Here is a 13,473-nt window from a genome sequence, read left to right on the forward strand (position 1 = left end):
TCCCGTAAAATTTTGACGTCATAATAGAAAATATCTGACGCTACAATGGAAAAGTGATTGTTGTATGACGTCAAAAGTTCGAGCGGGACTGATTCTCGGGTCAAGCGGGATTAGCGATAAGGTGTATTAAAAATTACAACTGAAGACATTATAACGTTAACTTATACACTTTTTACATCGGGAAGTTTAGTCAGTTTTATACACTTTTTACAGTTAATAGAAGAATTAATGCTTTCGAAAATATATTTAAGTCCATTATTAATTATTTATTTAATTAGTTATTGCTGCCCCTCCCATCCTTGCACCCACTCCCAGGCATCCTATTTCCTTGCTTGGTCTTTTGTCACCAGTTGATATCGTTCATTGTGTACATCATGTACATGGTGTATGAGGAACACCAGCCTTCTTGCTTGAAATTCTATTTTAGACATCAGGTCGGATTACCATGCATGCACTGTATGCCAAAGTTTAACATTGTGCTGTTTTCACGACTTTAAATTTTGTATGTGTGTATATATTTTGTTATCCAGTCGATTTGAAAAACTAACTAGAGCCTGTGTTTATGTTGTTTATTGAACATCGACTTTAAATAAAACTTTCAATTGAATTGAACATGTTGAATTGAATTAAGAGATCTTTAAAAATGTTAAGTTTATGTGATACGTGTAGTACATCAAACAACACAAAATCAATGGTCAGTAAAGCAGGCGAGACATTTCAGCGTGTGCACTCTTGTTTATATGATGACTGGATATGATTCAAAAGTTTTCCAATTTTATATTGTTGTTTCAAAATTCCAATATAGGGAACATATATCATATTACTGTAGTGAATAAACCATTTTTATTTAAATTTTATATTGTACACGTATATTACTTTTATTCATGAATATTTTCCTTTGGTTGCATCTTGAAAAATGTATAATCTAGGACATAATATACTATTCCCAGGTATAATATACTTAATGCTACATAAATTAATGACCAATGGAGAATAAATCAAGAAAAATTCGTTTTGTTATTTTTTAGTCCAGATTTTAATTTACTGTCAATCGGTGCGCAAGACTATCAACAGACAACTCTGAACATCAGTGCAGTTTGCAGTAGTATAAACAGAAGATACTGGCACATTTCTGTTTATTAAGTGTTCAATTCCTCTTTGTCTCAGGACTTTTATTTTGTGTCTTGGTCTCTTGGTGTATGGGAAACAGTTCTTCAAAAGATATGAGTGCGCCGGTAAAGGTTCTCCCAACAGCAAAACACACTGCATCGGTAAGATAGAAATAATTCAAATATTATCAATTTGACAGCTACTTAATAGTTGATCATAGTTCAATTTCAAATATTGCCATCTTTGTTTCCATTTGTATAACTTCTACAAATTGGAGGACAATCGTTATCCCTGCCTACTCAAAGCAAATAAAACGAATATGGTGTATTCTGTTCTGACTATAAATTATAAACTGTGATATATGTAAAATTTTATAATATTATTATGTATAATTTGGGTCCGTTTGCCCCTAAAACATCTTCGTACCCTACATGTTTGCACCCCACACTTTCACACTCCGCACATTTACCCTTTGGTTCATTCGCACCATACACGCTCATCCTATTTTTTTAAGATACAGGTGAAATGATTATATGTTTTTTAGATGTATATATCAAAATATTTGATAATTTTTTAATGTCATGGCCAAGTCAGTGTAAGGAGTTTATTAGCCATTTGGTGTCCCCCACGGTATAGAATCAGTTTTATGGAATTATGCCCCCTTTCAAAAATCCTGGATCGGCCCATATCATCACGACAGTATTCATTAATCATTTCTTCAAAATAATACACCTTATCGCTATTTAGTCCAATCTGGAAAAACAGTCACTTAGACAACTTCCTGTTTGGGTCAAGCGTTGCAAAAACAAAGGTCATCAGTAACAAGCTAAGATAGGAAAAAGTTTAGAAAGCAAACATTTTGAAACCTTGATAGATTATGATTCACTTTTTTTAAACACAAATTAAAGTAATAAAAATGTTTTGAATTGAAAAGTGTTTTCTATTTCTGGATGAAAAAGTTGTCTAATTTTAGAACTTATCTAGATTTGAATAAATACAATGAAATAGCGATAAGGTGTATTCACAAAACACTAAAGGAACCCTGTTTACGTTTTTAGTATGTCACTTTATTTTAAAACAATATAACAAACTTATTATCTTTATTTTATACACTACGGGTAACTAAAACTCGATTAGAAAAATATTCAAAGCAAAACTTTTAAAAAGGGTGCCAACAAGGTAGGAACTCGAAAGGGGGAGAACGTAAATCGGTGTTTACATGATTTTGGGCGAACAGACCCAGATTCATATTGTTAGTGTTGTATAATTGGAGATATAAAGGTAGTCTAACTGGTTGAGTTAGGGAAGATCTTTAATCTGTTAGAGCTGCCTTTAGATCCCGAGATTGAAGATTCAAATCTCCCTGGTACCATCCATGGATTTTCTCAATATTACATGTAGGTTACAATTTAGTATTATCCATTGCTTCCCCTTCTGAGTATTTCTGTTGAAACTCTCTTAGGGTGGCAGATAATAAAAATCTTTGAACTATCTGACCTGATCAACAGGACTCTTGCAGTCAGATTGGTGTTGCTTCATGTTTAGACATTTAAGTGTTCGAATTCTGTATCAACAAAAAAGTTTGTAAATAGGGAAATAGAAAAGGACACTGGTATCCAGAAATCGTTACTTCCAGTGACTGCACATAATCAATAATTTTAATATGATGTGCATCTTTTGCTTTGTAAACAACAACCTGATAAAATTCTCGATATATCTATACTTAGTGCAGACTGATCGAGAGATGTACATATTAATGGCTGTTACATTTACCTCCCACGTAAATCCACATGTTTCATAACCTGATAACCTATGTGCAAACATTATGTGGATTTCGTTGTGTGCAAAAAATTAAATATTTTTTGGTCGTATATTGGTATGACGTTGGCGTTGTTGTCGTCGTCGTCGTCCGAAGACACATTGGTTTTCGCACTCTAAGTTTAGTTTAAGTGAATGGATCTCTATGAAATTTCACCATAAGGTTCAATACCACAAAAGGAAGGTTGGGATCGATTTTGGGGGTTATGGTACCAACAGTTGAGGAATTGGGCGCCAAAAAGGGGCCAAAAATAAGCAATTTTGTAACTTCCAGACATAACTTGTGTGTTAGTGTATGGATCTCTCTGACATTGTACCACAAGGTTCCATATCACAAAGGGAATGCTGGGATTGATATTGGGGGTAATTGCCTCAAATTTTAGGAATTAGGGGGCAAAAAACAAGCAATTTTCTAGTTTCATGATAATAACTTGTGTATAAGTGTATGGATCTTTCTGAAATTGTACTACAAGGTTCCATATCACAAAGGGAAAGCTGGAATTGAGTTTGGGGTAATTGCCCAAAACGTTTAGGAATAACATGAATAAGGGGCCAAAAATAAGCATTTTTCTAGTATCCAGACAATAACTTGTGTTCAAGTGTATGGATCTCTCTCTCAAATTGTACTGCAAGGTACCATACCACAAAGGGAAGGCTGGGATTGATTTTGGGGGTAATTGCCTCAAAATTTTAGGAATTAGGGGCCAAAAAGGGACAAAAAACAAGCATTTTTATACAACCGTTCTAGTTTCAGGACAATAACTTGTGTGTAAGTGTATGGATCTCTCTGAAATTGTACTACAAGGTTCCATATCACAAAGGGAAAGCTGGGTTTGAGTTTGGGGATAATTGCCCTAAATGTTTAGGAATTTGGGGCCAAAAAGGGGCCTAAAAAAAACATTTTTCTAGTTTCCAGACAATAACTTGTGTTCAAGTGTATGGATCTCTCTGAAATTGTACTGCAAAGTACCATACCACAAAGGGAAGGCTGGGATTGATTTTGGGGGGTAATTGCCTCAAAAGTTTAGGAATTAGGGGCCAAAAAGGGGCAAAAAACAAGCATTTTTCTAGTTTCAGGACAATAACTTGTGTGTAAGTGTATGGATCTTTATGAAATTGTACTACAAGGTTTCATATCACAAAGGGAAAGCTTGGTTTGAGTTTGGGGATAATTGCCCTAAACGTTTAGGAATTTGGGGCCAAAAAGGGGCCTAAAAACAAGCATTTTCTAGTTTCCAGACAATTACTTGTGTTCAAGTGTATAGATCTCTCTGAAATTGTACTGCAAAGTACCATACCACAAAGGGAAGGCTGGGATTGAGTTTGGTGGTGATGAATCATAAGGGGGCTCAAAAAATTTGGGGGAGGGATTTTTTTTCCTTTTTTCCCTTTTTTTTTCTTTAAAATTTTCCATTTTAAATTGGTTATTTCTGATTTATATATAAAAGCAAATAATAATGATATGGTTTGAACAGGTAAATTAAAAAAATTTAAGTTCTTAGACCACATTCATTCTGCGTCAGAAACCTATGCTGTGTCAAATATTTAATCACAATCCAAATTCAGTGCTGTATCAAGCTTGAATGTTGTGTCCATACTTGCCCCAACTGTTCAGGGTTCGACCTTTGTGGTCCTATCAAGCTGTGCCCAGCAGGTAGCATTTTATTTCTTTTTTTCTTCAATTTCAGTGATTACATCTGTTGCTTTTGATTTTTCCTGATTTAAGATGGTTTCTGCCTCATTGCATATATAACTTCTTCTCTAGATTTGTTAAAAGACTATTTATTTTCTTGCAAATTTTTATAAATATTTTTTGTATGCTTTCATATTCTTCTTCGCCTCTGCTAATGTTTTTAGATTTGTTATTAATCAATTTATCCAGCAAATGTGAGATGGAGTTTTTCTGTAGACTGTATGGACTTTTCAATTTTTGTTTTCTCCACTACACTAGCTAAACGTTTTATTCCCGTACATTTTGAATGACTAGTGGAAATACATTGATCACAGCAAGGCATTAAATGACTGGGACAATACAAGATGAGCTGTTGATCATGTTTGTCACATTCTGCTCTGATAGCTTTGATTGAGGGTTTATAACTTTTTATATCAATAGTCTTATGATCACATGTTCCTTTAGATCTTTTGTGATGACCAGAACATATAGAACATAATCCTTCATCACAGTTGTGACACCAGAATTCAGCTTTAGTGTTTACTTTTCCTTCTTGACAAGGTCCACATGGTAAAGGTTTACTGGACTCCATGACCTGAACATATACAAGGCATGAGTTATTTTGTCTACTTGTCAAGATCCAAATTAGGTGATGATTAATAAAAGAAGATATCAATTGGCTATTAGACAGGAACTAAACAAAATAAAAAACATACAAACATTCTAGAGATCAACATACTGTCTTCAACAATAGACAAGTGAGCTGTGTCGGATAGAAATCGACCATATGCAAATGAATATCAATACATCTGTTTACTTATTTCGGGCTGATAAAAATCTCTTTGCAAAGTTTGTAATACTGTTTGAAAATTAAGTTAATATAAGAACCCTACCAAACAGACCAAAACTCAAATTTGATTTCGTGTTTGAATGTTCCATAATCAATCAAAGTGTTACACATGTACATGTACACGTGCACTTGCATAAGGTCGTTTTCTATCCGACACAGCTCAAGTGTTATAATATACTTAATTCCAAACTTGAATGAACCAAAGATCCTCCATCAACACCAAATCTTTTTGGAAAAAGAAAAACAAGATATAATTAAAGACATCTACTGACAAGGTTGCAGACAGACACATTAATAATTGGTGGGGGGAAAATAGTCTACAATAAAGTCAGTTCAGAAATATCACTGATCTCTTTAGTGCACAGGCTAGATGCATATAACCAATGGGACTATCAAAATTCAAAAGTCAAACTCGAGAAGAGGAAAAACAATACTAAACTTTGTATTATAGAATGCCTCGTAGTTGTCGTTTGTTACTAAATGTTATATTTGTTTTTCCTTATTGTTTTGTACATAAATCAGGCTGGCTTTAGTTTTCTAGTTTGAATTGTTTTACATTTTGCCATGTCAGGGCCTTATAGCTTATATGCAGTATGGGTTTTGCTTAGGGTTGATGGCCGTAGGGTGTTCTATAGTTGCTTACATCTATGTCACTTTGTCACTGGTGGATAGTTATCTCATTGGCAATCATACCACAAAGATGCTTCTTATTTGTATATTGCAGTTACTTAGTCATAGCTTTACATACTTGATTAGTTGATATAGACATGATAGAAATCATGCCTAATTACACTGTAATATTTGCCACTGTGTTTCTAGTTGATTTCATACAACAAAATCAATTTGAATATATATAACTCCCAAGCTCAGGTTAAAATAACAAATTCCATAACTGATGATAATTCCAAATTTGAATATTAAAAAACTGTTTTAGTAGTGTAACACATACAACATAGTTTACACATTGCACTGGGAAATGTTTTGTATGAAATCTGTAAAAAATATTAATTGGAAAATGATAACTAATGACGTATTGGAATGAACTTAGTCCTGATTTCTTTAGTGACAAATATTGTGTCCAATGTTGCAATCAAAGTATTTCGACTGCTACAAGAAGAGCGAGGTCAAACTTACAATATAACCAATTAAAGAATACTGCAATACAAGTAATAGCTTTTCTAAAAAGCTAGCGGTCTCATAGCTGATGAAAGTGGAAAATGTTTTCTCCTTGTAGTTTAATTCGTTCAGAATTGTATGTAAATTGTAGTGGATTACAAAAATTATAAAAGGCTTATTCAATTTTTTAGATATACCAATTTCTTTTGGGGAAAGTATTAACACTGGAAATGGAGGGGTTAATGTCTTTTTATCAAGTATTTGTTTTCAAACAGATATCGGAGTTGTTCATTGACTTTTTCTTTGGTTGTTTGCTTATTTATTTGTATTAGAAAAGTATGGCCGCTTCCACCTGAAAGTTTTTCGTTCATAATAGGCATCGAAAAGTGTAGAGAGTGAAACGTAGTAAAATTTAAACATATAAGAACACAATTAATATATTTAAAACGGTATCTCACACCTTTTCAAAAATGATCCTTAAAATGTAAAGCTTCACATATATGTATGGTTATTTTTGTTGTCGATGAAGATATTGTCTTTTCATTGTAGTTGGACTGCAATGTGGAATGCCCCACGCCTCTTTTTCTATATTTGAATAATGAGTATCCTTAACAATTAAATGTTTATTTTTTCAGATTATTTGGTTTTATTGGACTTCTTGATTATATTTTTTGATGAAAAATACTCAGAGTCGTTAGATGGGTAATTTGTTATATAAGACCTATTGTAAGCACCTGAAATTCAAAACATAGTAGTTTCGCCACCATTCTTTTTCAAATTATAATGGACGTCGTTGGTTATAAAGAAGGTGATAAGTTCTGCAAAGGTATTGTAAGTTCACTATGAGGCCATCAACATAAGAGAATCAACAAATTTGACCAAAAACTTTATTAAGCATACAGCTTGATACTGTATCTTTTGTTATTGTTTTACTTGTACATATCTTCATATTTATTTACTATACCATTTAATGTTGGATGACGAATAAGGCCCTTATCATACTTACCCTTAAAAGCTTGACATACTGGATTGACATAATCTTTTGTGGGGGACCGTTCGTATGTTGACATATAAATGTCTTTTTGTTTTATGATCAAAGTATATGTATGTTAATACTTGTTTTACAATGCTTGTAGAAAACATACAATCAAGAATAATCTTTTAAAATGCCAACAGTATTTTCATCTTTTCAATTTATAATTTTCTTTTATTTCTCTTTCTCTCATATAGCATGTCTAGTATAAATAGTCAATAAACCTCAAAACAAACATTAGAAGTTTGTTCCTGACCCTGCTCATAGTTTCAAGTAATATCTGAATTATTTTTTGCTAGTAAGATTATTTTTTGTAACAAAAAATTTGTTCCGGTGTGACATTTGTTTCGCCGGAACTTATTTCATAGGAAATATGTTCCACCAGAATTTATATCACAGAAAATTTATACCCGGAATATATATTATAAGGAAATATGTTCCAGCACTGTAAAATTTGTTCCGGAACTATATTTTTTACTAAATGTTAAATAAGTTCCGGGTGTTATAGATTAACATGATGCATTAACTTTATATCAAGCAAAACATTCTATAGTTGTACCTGACAAATTCAATACTCAACATTGAAGTCTTTAAACAACACAAAAACATTCAAAATAAGGTAAATCTTTTAGAAATTCAAATTTAGTCAGCATATATATTGTAAGTAGATAATATGATTAAAAAACAAATGTACAACTATGATTAACAACTGTGATAAATATTTAAAACACACTATTTCATTTTTTTTGTCTCGCCTTGACGGAGTCAAAAAGCGAGACATAGGTATGCTGTTTCTGGCGTCGGCATCGTCAACAATGTATTAGTTTGTGATTAGGTCTTAAATTGAGAATGGAAATGGGGAATGTGTCAAAGAGACAACAACCTAACCATAGAGCAGACAACAGCCGAAGGCCACCAATGGGTCTTCAATGCAGCGAGAAACTCCCGCACCTGGAGGCGTCCTTCAGCTGGCCCCTAAACAAATATGTTTACTAGTTCAGTGATAATGGACGTCATACTAAACTCCAAATTATACTCAGGAAACTAAAATTAAAAATGATACAAGACTAACAAAGGCCAAAGGCTCCTGACTTGGGACAGGCGCAAAAATGCGGCGGGGTTAAACATGTTTTTTGAGATCTCAACCCTCCCCCTATACCTAGTTTATGGTGAACCACAAGTGGTAGGTTAATCATATTTGGTATGCAGTTGTATTAGCATTGGCACATCTCATTTCCATGGAGATTATTTGACCCTGCCCCCTCAGTCATGGTCTATTGACTTTGAAACTTTTGCTTATTTTACATGTATTAGTTTGTGATTAGGTCAGTTTATGGGGAACCATTTAGGGTAGACAAATGTAAATTGGTATTCAGTTGTATAAGCATTAGCACATCTCATTACCATGGAGAATATTTGGCCCCGCCCCCTCAGTCATAGTCTATCGACTTAGAAACTTTTGCTTAGTTTACATGTATTAGTTTGTGATTAGATCAGTTTAAGATGAACTGCTAATGTTAAGTCAACGATATTTGGTATGCAAATTTATTGGCATTTGCAAGTATCGTTTCCATGGAGATTATATAGCCCTACCCCCTCTTCATGGTTCATTGACTTTGAAACTTTTACATAGTTTACAAGTTAATGTTTGTGTTTAGGTTTGTTTAAAGGGAACGACTTATAATAAGTCAATGGTATTTGGTATGCAGTTGTAATAGCTTTGGCACATCTCATTTACATGGAGATTGTTTAGCCATGTACCTCAGTCATGGTTCATTGACTTTGAATGTTTGCATAACTTATGAAACATGTTAAAGTATTGCTATTTTAATTTCAACATTTGCATAATCAAAATTACAAAAGGGCGAGACATCTCTGTGATAACAGTTTATCTTCAAATTCTGATATGAAGTAACATATGTTGAATTGCAATATTCATAAATAAATGATTGATCTATAAAAAATTTCTGACGGATTTTTTTTATTCTTTGCTTATCTGCCTCATTAAATTATTGTCATTTGGGTATTTTTTGTATGGATAATGTAATTAAACATTTTGCTATACTTCACAGAATTCATATTGGATGTTTACACCTTTTATTTATTACATTATCAATATAATATATGTTTTTATAATGTACTTGAATTATAACTTTAATTTAAACTCACTGATAACAATGCTCAGTATAAAAGATAACTTGTATAACCAGTGGAACATATTTCACAGACAAGGAACTTATTTCACCAGGTAAGGAACAAATCTCACAAACCCGGAACTTATTTCACTAGGTAAGGAACAAATTTCACAAACCCAGAACTTATTTCACCAAGTAAATTGTGGAACTTATTTTATAGAGATGGAACAAATCATACATGTGTCATATAGAAATTATCTGTGAAAAAAGTTCTCCCAGAATATATTTCCTGTGATATTTGTTTCACAGGAACAAATTTTGGCTCACATATTCACAACTATTCTATATATTATAGTTAGACTTGGGAGGATAAAAAACTTTAAAATGTTGTAATGGCATGTCCATTGAAGAAGACCGTAGATTGAACTTTAGAAGTAAATTGTCACGTTTTGTTTGTTGCTGAATTGGGTTGCTGTCTAAATTAATTATGTATACTTCACATCTCCTTTAAAATCAGTCATAGAAATTAAACATTGCTTAAAGTATGTTAGCATACATGTATAATTGCTTTTATCGTCTGAGAGTAGTTTTTTGTTGTTCTTATATTTCCTTTTAGATATAGTTTTAGTCTTCTGTTCTTCAACGTCTGCTATCTTGCTAGGAGGAGCTAGCTAGGTAGATCTAGACAACATCCAACTCAGCCCAACTATCTTGGGGTGTGTGTGGGGGCACTTATTATGTAATGATTGGAAGGAATGAGTCGCTGGGATAGGTCTCTATTTGAAGCTTCATGATATTGCATGAGGTCGAGAAATTTAGGTGAAATATAAGACAAGGTTGATGATTGAATCTGAAACTAATCAGATGTTGATATTTTTTTACAGATACAATTAAAATCACCAGAGATTGTGTATATATGTCTCTAAAATCACTTTCATAAATGTTTAAGATATTTGTCAAATCTCTTTACTAGTATCTCCCCATGAAATAGCGTAACAATGATCATGATGATAGCTATGTGCAGGTATATATACTTATTGTAAAAAATATATGATAGATAGGGTAACTACATGTATCTGTTCTTTTATCATTCAATATATATGTATATAAAAAGGGTGGGGTATTGGATGTTTCAGCAGCTCACCCCTGCCATAGAAAGGTCGAAGTGCTGTCGCCACCGCCCCCTGAGATAAAAATTCTCGCGTAAATTAATATAAATCGAAAAGAAATTATCTGATATCTCCGTTTTAAAATGTTTGTGTTGCCTTTAGATTATCTTACTGAGTATAAATAAATATAACCTAAGAAAAAAGCATTTTCCTAAAAGTTTTTTTATGTTTTCACGTATAAAATGTACGTAACTTGAAATAATCACGTGCGTGTTTACAAATCTTCTGGAAATTCGGCTATTTATAGATATAAGTGTTACCTGTGTACCAATATGCATGATTGGTAACCAGGCAAATCTATTTACTAAAATAAAGAGTTCAGATCCGACACTCTACGGGATTAAAAGACATAATACTAGGTTTGAATTGTCCCAACCAATCAACGAATTTTGATTATGACAGCGTCAGTAATATCTTCCAATCAGGTAGTAAGAAAGCCTTCAGCCCGCAGACTGTCCATCGTTCAACTCTTAATACCGTCTCCTCAGAGACGGTAATAAAGGGACAGTTGCTTTTAAACATTTGAGAGAATAAAACATTTGTCATCTACTTTTCTTCAGAATTTTGGTTGATGATCCAGCTATATGTAATTAATGGCCAATGAATGAAAATAGTATTATTTTTTCTTTATAATAGGAAAAAGCTGAAATCCAAATAAGGACAAAATTGTCACAGAATTAAGGATCCTTTATATATGGAATCTATAATCCAAGAAAGACCTCTGCAGTCAATATCAAACAAATCATTGAATAGAATAGTTTGAAAATTTCAACCAAATACCTTTTGATGTCATGGATGTTGTTATGACAAAATTTATGTCAGCTGTGTGCTTTTGAACAGATATATCATGTTAAGGAGGGGTATTTGTGAAAAATACCAGTCGAGAGAATGTTAAATTTCGCGAGATGTAAGGCGAGGGAAATTCATTCTCAAGACTGGTATTTTTCGCAAATACCCCTCAAGAACATGCTATATCTGTTTAATTACACCGAATGTTAACGTACAAAACGCATTGATGATCGTGACATAAAAGGCATTGATGATCGTGACATTACAAGCGTCCAGTCGGATAGAGTATTTTTTGGCAAATACAACGGCAGAGAGGGTAAGAAGGGCATATCCTTTTTGCATATACCCCGGCGCTGTTAAAAATGAACGATATTCATTTGATAAAAGTAAATTGGTGAAAAATACACTGGCTATCAACCAATCAAAACCCAGGATTCTTACATAAGGTGTAATTAACTAGGAAAATTTATTTTCCTTTACTGTTTTAAAATTGTCCACCATTAGAAGGAAGTTAATTATAATTAGGACATGTTTATACCTGATTTGGGTAATAAGTGAATAATTAAATGACACGGTATTATTACCTGACCCAAATAATAAAAGTTGATAATAATTTTCCTGTTATTAATGGGATTTAAATTTTCTGTTGGAGGAAATCCGTATATAATAAGTGTTCTAAATACAGAAACTTTCTTTTTGGAAAAATCTGGCTGTAGTTTGTTTCTCACCTTATTTGTATGATTACAAAATATTTGCTGTTGCATGATAGTGTGATGTTGCTGCTGATTTTTATCATTATCCATATGCAGAAACAATGTAGTCATTGCAATTGTATTTGTTACTGTTTATGAATTATCCTCATAATAAATATTGCTATGAGCCTCACTTAGTAAAACAAGGATACTTAGTCTACTGAAAAACAAGATCATTTTTTACATTAAATTATTAGTAGATTTTCCCCACATAACATAATTGAACTTTTGAGAGAAAAAGATACTGTACATGGATAAAACATAAACTATTTACAAATGTCCACCCTGTAACCATTCCTTTAAATTTAAAACCAAAGGTTGATCATACATATGTTTTCTACAGCAATGCATGTTTTAAATTAAACCTTTTATCAGTTCAAACACAAGTTAACCTAAGTGACAGTTCCTCTGTCATTTTACATGTTTAGGGAAAGAGAATGGGTCTTTTCTGTATTTGATGAAAGTCATTGTATTCTTTAACATTAGGGGAGGAAACAGTTCAAACACAAGTTAACCTAAGTGACAGTTCCTCTGTCATTTTACATGTTTAGGGAAAGAGAATGGGTCTTTTCTGTATTTGATGAAAGTCATTGTATTCTTTAACATTAGGGGAGGAAACAGTTCAAACACAAGTTAACCTAAGTGACAGTTCATCTGTCATTTTACATGTTTAGGGAAAGAGAATGGGTCTTTTCTGTATTTGATGAAAGTCATTGTATTCTTTAACATTAGGGGAGGAAACAGATCAAACACAAGTTAACCTAAGTGACAGTTCCTCTGTCATTTTACATGTTTAGGGAAAGAGAATGGGTCTTTTCTGTATTTGATGAAAGTCATTGTATTCTTTAACATTAGGGGAGGAAACAGTTCAAACACAAGTTAACCTAAGTGACAGTTCCTCTGTCATTTTACATGTTTAGGGAAAGAGAATGGGTCTTTTCTGTATTTGATGAAAGTCATTGTATTCTTTAACATTAGGGGAGGAAACAGTTCAAACACAAGTTAACCTAAGTTACAGTTCCTCTGTCA

The 13,473-nt window shown here is 32.9% G+C and overlaps 1 protein-coding gene across 3 annotated transcripts in view; it reads left to right on the plus strand.

Moving 5' to 3' along the window:
- Nucleotides 1–1,038: 1,038 nt before the first annotated feature.
- LOC127737296 (acyl-protein thioesterase 1-like) overlaps nucleotides 1,039–13,473 on the plus strand; it is a 49,106-nt gene continuing 36,671 nt past the window's right edge. For all 3 annotated transcript variants that reach the window (XM_052247894.1, XM_052247899.1, XM_052247887.1), the window contains exon 1: nucleotides 1,039–1,271. In XM_052247894.1, coding sequence (XP_052103854.1) covers nucleotides 1,200–1,271 — 72 coding nt within the window. In that variant the 5' untranslated portion in view covers nucleotides 1,039–1,199. The remainder of the gene's footprint in view (nucleotides 1,272–13,473) is intronic.

The sequence above is a fragment of the Mytilus californianus genome, unplaced genomic scaffold, assembly GCF_021869535.1.
Source record: "Mytilus californianus isolate M0D057914Y unplaced genomic scaffold, xbMytCali1.0.p SCAF_1, whole genome shotgun sequence".
NCBI classification, from domain to species: domain Eukaryota; kingdom Metazoa; phylum Mollusca; class Bivalvia; order Mytilida; family Mytilidae; genus Mytilus; species Mytilus californianus.